The sequence below is a fragment of the Scylla paramamosain genome, chromosome 17 (genome assembly GCF_035594125.1).
Source record: "Scylla paramamosain isolate STU-SP2022 chromosome 17, ASM3559412v1, whole genome shotgun sequence".
Classification (NCBI taxonomy): domain Eukaryota; kingdom Metazoa; phylum Arthropoda; class Malacostraca; order Decapoda; family Portunidae; genus Scylla; species Scylla paramamosain.
In genome coordinates this window covers 5,795,001-5,803,510 of record NC_087167.1, presented here as the reverse complement: position 1 = coordinate 5,803,510, position 8,510 = coordinate 5,795,001, and the positions used below count along the sequence as shown (strand labels likewise).

General features: G+C 39.2%; 1 protein-coding gene across 1 annotated transcript in view; it reads right to left on the bottom strand.

Moving 5' to 3' along the window:
- Positions 1 to 740: 740 nt before the first annotated feature.
- Positions 741 to 8,510, bottom strand: part of LOC135108372 (uncharacterized) — an 8,588-nt gene continuing 818 nt past the window's right edge. Inside the window, exons 2-5 of the mRNA XM_064019303.1 lie at positions 7,893 to 8,011; positions 4,623 to 4,811; positions 1,891 to 1,967; positions 741 to 1,222 (exon numbers count right to left, since the gene is read on the bottom strand). Of these exons, the coding sequence (XP_063875373.1) occupies positions 977 to 1,222; positions 1,891 to 1,967; positions 4,623 to 4,811; positions 7,893 to 8,010 (630 nt within the window). The 5' untranslated portion in view covers position 8,011 and the 3' untranslated portion in view covers positions 741 to 976. The remainder of the gene's footprint in view (positions 1,223 to 1,890; positions 1,968 to 4,622; positions 4,812 to 7,892; positions 8,012 to 8,510) is intronic.

Here is an 8,510-nt window from a genome sequence, read left to right as displayed (position 1 = left end):
CCTTTCTCCCACATCAGTATTGGCCTGTGTGTGGGAAACTCCACGCTCTCAACTCGTCTAAATAGTGTTAAAAACTATTCACCTCATTGACTCTTCTCAATGCTACAGTATTGCATTTCTTGCTCACACAATGTAATTTTCATGATTACTCTTCTGAACTTGCTAAATCTATGCTTTCCCATCCACAGCCTTATTGCTCTCTCTCTCTCTCTCTCTCTCTCTCTCTCTCTCTCTCTCTCTCTCTCTCTCTCTCTCTCTCTCTCTCTCTCTCTCTCTCTCTCTCTCTCTCTCTCTCATGTTTTACAATTAAAGTGGCCAACCTGTAAATTAGTAATTTAATGAATTTTTGTTAGGGAAAGTGATACTTCAGTAAGGTTTCCAGAATTTAGTTTTTATCCTTTAACTGACTTTTGTATCCTACTCATTTCAGCAGTATATACTGTTGATGCTTTGACTGTGTGCTGTATGGGCAAGGCTTTACATGTTTGTATGTACTGGTGTAAGTAGATGAAGTTTTTATTTTTTAAATTGTAATATGTGGAATCCACTTTCAAAAGCAGTAATAATATTGAGCATTCTTGAATCTCATATAAACTGTTAATCAAACTTCTTTACATACAGTTGCAGAAAATTGTTTGAATTTACAGTTTAGGCCCAGTCTTCCATACTTTTACAGGGCAGTTTTCTGTTTTATATATTTATTTATTTATTTTTTTTAATTGGTAAGTAATACCTTTGAATTTATGTAGAATCTTATAGTTTATTCTTCAGACAGTTACTGGAACAGAGTTTGGCAAAAAGTTATGAGATAGGTCAGGTACAGAAAGGAAAAAAAGCTCAATGGCACTTGGAGTGAACAGTAAGATGTCCAAGGAAGAAATACTGTGATGTGACAGGGACAGGTAAAATATAAAGGAAGAGAGAGAGAGAGAGCATGAGATGACTGCCAGAATGTGACTAGGGTGAGAAGACATGGCTAGGGTGCTCCAGAATAAGGTGAAATAATGAGAGAGGGGGTGGGCCTTGGGGGTATCATGTCAGATGTTGTGAGAATCAAGCAAGTGGCACGTAGGCAGTGCAGGAAGGCTGTCAGGGAGTGCAGGAGTGGGTTGGGACAGGCAGACACAGCAGACACCACTACATCTGCTGACACATCAGGGGGCACCACTGTCATCAGGAAGTCCCCGATGGCAGTGTGGTTGACCGTCATGTCTGGGTTAAGCTGTGTATTGGAAGAGCACTTCAAAAAACAGTTTGTATAGTAGGTAATCTTAGCTCTACACCATATCAGGAATTAAGTTGGTAAAATCTACACAATCTTCCAAAAATTAAAGTCTTAATCTGTGTATATTTTCATAGATATTTGAGAAGGTATTTATTACTGAAGCTTTGTGTGATGTTTAAGGATTAAAAAGTACTGTACAATAAACATTTTGAAAAAAGAAATTAAGAGAAAGTAGCTTATGCACCCATCAACAGAATGGCAGCAATATGTGATCATGTGTATTTAAAATTTGCATTAGGGTATGTAAGGAAATAATGCATTGCACTGTATCACAAATCTCAACTTTTTTCTTTTTACCACTGTATCATTGCTAAATATCACTATTGCAGCACCTGACCATCAGACAGGCACACATGACTACATACATTACACCACTGTACCACTACAAAGACACAATTACTCCAAAACAGCCAGCCACATCACTCCCTATCTGTAACATGAGGATGTGTGCTGCATCTCATCACCAGAACTAAACACCACAGCACCCTCAGCCACACACTGCTAGAAGCTCACACCACAGCCCTGTGCCTCACCACTAGGGCCACACAGCACACTGCCTCACTACTGCACTTCACACCACATCAAACAAGCAGGATAGGACTTACCAGGCCAGTGACATTGAGGGCACAGAAACGAAATGGAACCATGTCTGGCATTGGCACTGGGATGACAGGAAAGTTCACTAAAAAAGAAGGGAAAGGAGACTTGTACATATATAACAACAGTAGTCTGTATGTGTTTGTGAATGGACACTGTACAATAGTATACAGGATATGAATGAATCTTTTGTATTTTCCTTGTATCCACGTTTTTACCCAAGTAACTTATTTTCATTATTCTAATATATATATATATATATATATATATATATATATATATATATATATATATATATATATATATATATATATATATATATATATATATATGTTGGAGCTGGAGTCTCACCAGAAAAGCAGGCATCGCCAGGGTATTGAACCTGGGACCTTTAGTTTAATGGGTGGCTCTGTGCTGCCTATTACACCTCAGTACCCTCTGGTGACAATTCACACAGTATCCTTCCTCATATGTGTCTTCCTGCTTCTTCATCATCAATGAAAAACAGCTTTGTTCACTTGTTCACTTACTCAAATCCTCATATGAATGTGAATATCATAATTTCCTATCTCTCCTATAATGATTTTTCTTAATCTTTATTTATTTATTTATTTTTTTTTTTTTTTTGTGAAGGAAACCAGCCAAGGGCTCAGAAACTAAGCATAAAAAACCCACTTAGTTGCAGCTTCCCTCCCCAAAAAAAGTAAATAGGCAAAAAATGTCGAGGCTATTGTAGTTCCAGTGATGTCTTGATACTCTTTTCCTTGAATAATTCAAGCTTTAGGAAATAGAACAACAGAAGCGAGCAGAGAGTTCCCTTCTTCACCATTGAAAGAAGTAAAAAAATGAAGATTAACTTTTGCATTATATGGACAGCATAATGGTGAAGCTGAGGCATCCAACAACACAAAGTTTGTCCTGTCTCAATCAAAAATTGCTCACAGATCATAAGGTGAGTGCTCTGGAGCTTTCTTGTGTGAGTTATTTAAATCATGATGAGCTGGAAGTCTGGCAAATGTCAATAGGAAATGATGGGTACAGTTATCAACAGGAGTGGATAAGACAAGGCGTTTGGCTGAGTTCATTCAGGATTAATAATTAGTGGATGGCAGAAACCTTGTGTATACTCATGTTACTTTTATAGTTTGTTGTAGCTGAAGTCAGATACTAGTTCCAAACTTATCTTGAAAATTGAACTTATTACAGTAATGTATTATGCACTAATGAAAAGCAATTTTCATGCTGGATACCGTATGTAAGAGCTCTTTCATGCATCGAGAACGGTCGAAAAAATGAAAAAAAAGCTAAATATTTGTTCCTATAATGCATTGGTATGATGGGACAGTAGGAGGCAACAAATGGAAATGTAATAGAAAGCAAATAGGGCAGTAGTGGGAGAGCAAATAGAACAGTACTTAAAAAACTTTATGTAATCAAAGAAGATAGTACGTTCTTTGCTGATCACCAAAGGTCCACGTGAAATTTCTTAGACAGTGTGATATATAGATAAATAAATAAGTAAATAAATAAATAAATAAATAAATAAATAAATAAATAAATACTGTATATGTATAAATAAATAGATATAACACACATCACACACACCTCATTCTGGTGGATAAAATTCTCTCTCTCTCTCTCTCTCTCTCTCTCTCTCTCTCTCTCTCTCTCTCTCTTTGATATTTGAAGTATTACATAAACGACGCCTGGTGTTTTGAAGCAGCAAGTGAAAACCGCCACAGCCAGTGAACGCGTCACGTGTGCCGTACGTAGTGTACTAGTGTGGGATTAGGATTATACCCTCTTTTTTTTTTTTTTTTTTTTTTTTTTTTTTTTTTCTTTTCTTATCCTCATCTTTTTTTTTTTTTTTTTTTTTTTTTTTTTTTTTTTTTTTTTTTTTTTTTTATAGGTTGAAGCAATCGACTTGAATTGTCCTGCCACAGCATTTCGACAGACTCGTTTAGTTGTTTATCCGCTATATCAATCACTAAGACTGCATACGTGGTAACAATCAATGGCGTTGGTTCACGTGGTGCCCAGACCACCACCACCAGGCAGGGCCAGGCCACCGCATCACACTGCCTTCCTTGGCCAGGCCTTTTGCCGCGATGCTGCTCCAGGGAAGTCTCCAGGATGCAAGGAAGGTGTAAAAAGACGACGAATGAAAAGTAAGTAGGAATATACTGATTAAATGGTATGCCATCGAAAAACTCAGAGGCAAGACTATTTCATTCTGATACATTTTGAGTCATACACACATATTCTGTTATACACACTGGCCACATCATGCCCCCTTCCATGAACCCCATTGTTTCCAAGTACTCTGAAAGAAGGCATGCATCCTGGAGTGCACCTTGCCTCTGATTGGCTATCACTGCCCCCATAACATTGAAGGTCTGACATTGATTACTTCTTAATTACTGACCAAGTTCAACTATTCAAATTCTCAGTAATTCATCCACTTCCTTAATTGTCTTATATCTATTATTTATAATGTTACTGTGTTGATTTTTCAAGGCATATACCACTCTTAAAGCAATGCCAAATGTTATCTTTGTTTTTATATTTTTCATATTTCGCTGTTTATGGCTTTTGACTTTCAGCTTTTATTTTGTGAAGGGAGTGGTGGGTTTTGAAACTAAATTCTGCCATGTGTCTTCCAGGTCTCAAGGACCATCCTTGATTAAATATTTTGGTTCAGTCCTACTTTATTTTGAGTAGTACTATATATTGTACTTACGCATGGGTGCAAGGCTGGGCTGCGTGGGGAGCTGTGGGGGCCGGTTTTCAATGAGGCAGGCCTGGAAGTCAGCTGGTAGGGGCTCACTGGAGTTTGATGTGTCTGTATCAGGGTCAGGGAAGATGCCAGAGCATACTTCAGCTCGTGCCTCACACTCGTCATTGTCCACATCCTCCCCGCAGCCCAGGTCTGTGGAAAGGTTGAGACTGAAAGTAGTGCTCAAGAGATGGATGACAACGGAGGCCACACTTGGGGTGAAAGTAACTAAAGATTATTCTTGATGCGAGAAAGTCCACACTGCCAGACTTTGGGTGTATTCAAGTTAGTACAACAGATGTATGCATTGAGGTCATGTGATTAGAATTTAATTTTGGCCTCAGACCAAGTGGTGTCGGATCAGTTGGAATTTTGATTTTTTGACCCAAACCAACTTGAACCCCGAACATCTTCGTAAAGCACACAAATCTACTCGTGCTGAGACATGTAAACCCTTGGGTGAGTTTGTGCTGTAGTAGCATGTACTAAGGTTTCAAGACACTTATCCACCAATTTTTGACCACTGCTTTGACCCTTTTATGGGACTGGCATTTCAGTGGGCATTTTTTTTATTAGATTTTTGTTGCCCTTGGCCAGTATCCTTCCTACATAAAAAAAAAAAAAAAAAAAAAGGGAATGGGAGTTATGAGATTTGCAGGGAGAGGTGTGGCTGCTGAAGGATAATGAAGCCTGTGCATGCATGTCAGTTTTCATTAAAAGTACCATGACAATGTTTTCATGTCTATGTCTATGGTAATTCACCACAGTCTTGAGGATCACATGGTGGACTTGTAATTGTCATCTCTACTTTTCAAGTGCCTTGAGGTTGTATAGTTAGATCTATCATACTCATTGCTATCCTTTGTATTCTTTCTTGTCCTTGTGTATTCTACTTAAGGATGGTGGTGGGTTGGTGACCTGCCCGCCTATGTTAATATTTTCTTATTCTCTAAGTGGTGAAGGGGATTCACAGATGCAGTGTTAATCTGTCCCTTACAGGTGGCTTTATTTTTGTGGATGAGTGTTGACTGGCATTGCGCAAAGCTTAGCTGTGTGGAGCACTCAGAGCTGCCTTGTTTTGTATGGGACTCTTTGGGATTTGCATTAATGTTTCCACTAGACATAATTAAATTTCTAGTTCATTTGAGCACCTCTGAGGCATGTTGTGGGCAGTGGAGGAATTCACAGTGTCATACCCATGGTGGGCGTGGATGTTGGTAACCTTAGTGTGAGGTAGCAGCTGGTGTGAAAACTGCTGGTGTTGAATCTGAGATATTGATGTGCCTCAGCCATGGAGCAACAGTTGTTGCATAAATCCCTCTTATCTGAGCTTGCCCTAATGTTTCCTGGTTGTCACTTTGTGATTGGCTGTTGCTCTAAAGAATGCCATCACAGTCACCCTCTTCAGAGGAATTCTTTTAAAATAAGTGTCAGATATGATGATGATGGTAATGATATTGGTCTGATCTGAGGATAAGATTGAGACCATTCACATCATCACACACCCAGTTGTCTTGCTCGAGAAAGGACAATAGCTGCTGACCACTCAGTGGAAACTACTGCATCTGGGCAGCCCACACTCTGTAAGTGGATATGCATATGTGTGTCTGGCTGTCTGGTTGTCAGTTGTTTCATGTGTCTCACTGTGGAAAGAATGTTGACTTCTGGTGTTTGGCAGAAAAAGGGTGATGCTTGATGTCCAACTGGCTTCATGGCAAAAAGAAATTGGTCTGGAGTCAAAAGGCTGTGATGATCTGATGACTTCACCAAATACAGTGACAATGAAGATTTCTGACCAAATTAAGGTCATGAGAAAGACTAGCTTATGTCTTTTCTCTCTCCTCGCAATATAAATAACTTGACCTTAAACAAGTATTTGGTATAATCTGGTGTTGTGCATCATGTTGCTGTTAATTGGAAATCATGAGGTAACATCACTCATCTTGCTTTACTGAGTTGCAGAGAACTGTAATTGGGTTCCATAGTTTGAAATGCTTTGGACTCTAATAAGGACTCTTTTCAAGGGCTATCAACATCAGATTCTTATGGGGTGCTTTTCAAATTGACGATACAGAAGTCTGTCGCTAGAATCATGAAAAATATCTTTGAAAAAAATTTCCAGTAGTGTCTCTTAAAAGTAGTAGAGATGCCCAAATGCTTGAGAATACAGGCCCTGTTATGTGAAGAGGACTACATACAAGGAATAGAGATGAAATCATGCACTTTGTTTTTTCCTCTTCATGCACTCCCAGTTTACAAAGAGTGACTATTGTCTTGTAAGCAAGCCTGGAGACCTACGCCTATGTGAGACCACTGAATTGACTGAAGACACTGGCTTGGGTACAACTTATCACGTGCTCATAATCCCCTCGTGTCATGATACCACACGGCATCCAGTAAAGCTATGCATTTGTTTATATACAAGTTTCTCTCTATATTTTTGGTTGATATTTTTTCGTTGTTTTGACCAACATAGAGAAAAGATTGTTGTACTTTCTCTTTTTTGGGGGTTATTAGAGGTTTTTGGCTGAATAAGACATTTATATTTACAGTTTTGACGTGTGTATTCGTAAAATAACACGCAGCACTGAGGAGCAGCAAGTGAGGAGATGAGGTATTGCTAATGTGTAGTTAACCAGTATTCTCAATCATTCATCCCTTTCTCTGGTAAACTCTGGAACTCCTTGCCTGTTTCTGTATTTCCACCTTCCTATGATTTGAATTCCTTCAAGAGGGAGGTTTCAAGACACTTATTCATCAATTTTTGACCACTGCTTTGACCCTTTTATGGGACTGGCATTTCAGTGGGCATTTTTTTTATTAGATTTTTGTTGCCGTTGGCCAGTGTCCTTCCTACATAAAAAAAAAAAAAAAAAAAAAAAAAAAACAATAATAATAAATAAATAAATTGTGGGCAATAGGTGCACTATACATAGACTGCAGCTTTCTCTCTCTCTCTCTCTCTCTCTCTCTCTCTCTCTCTCTCTCTCTCTCTCTCTCTCTCTCTCTCTCTCTCTCTCTCTCTCTCTCTCTCTCTCTCTCTCTCTCTCTCTCTCTCTCTCTCTCTGTAATATTTAGAGCACACAAAAAAAGAAAAGTCACGCGAGAGAGAGCAGGAAGTCACGTGATTTTGTCATTTTTGTCATTCTCATTTAAGTGACTGTAGTGCCATTAAAAAAAAAAAAAAAGTGTCTTTAAAGTTATAAGCTGCAATATTGTCAGCTGACCACTTACCTGTGATGGCTGGCGTGAAGAAGGGCGAAACGAACTCCACATCAGACGGGGCGGCGACAACCACCGCTGCCGCCGCCACCAGCAGACACGCACTCACCCGCACCAAGGCCGCCACCATCCTGCAGGAAACACACTTTTCTCCTGAACCATTCACTGCAGCGTGGGAATTGTCAGGATCTTAAAACTCTGGGACCACATTCTCAAACGTTTCGGCGTCTTATCCCAACTCATTCCAGCAAGCTCTAGTAGTGAAGATGTCAGGGTTTTTTTTTTTCTTTTGATATTTCGACGTAGCTAATGCATCATTATTGAGGGAAAAGCACCCATGAGAACTAAGTTATATCAATGGCTTGCTGAAATAGACTCTATGAGAGCCAGCCTAAAGGGTTTCAAAACACGTGACCTCGTTAGATCTTTGGGGCAATGTTATAGGCGTGTGCAGGATCGTGGTCATGTGTGCGAGCCGTGCAAGCTGGCGTGTGTCGGGCTGCGTCGTGGAGGCATTGGGAAAAGATGCAGTGTATTGGCGTGATGTGTAGTATTGAGAAAACTAACATATTATAATAAATGCGTAAAAAAAATATACAACATGGAAAAGTGTTAATCCTTACGTAAAAA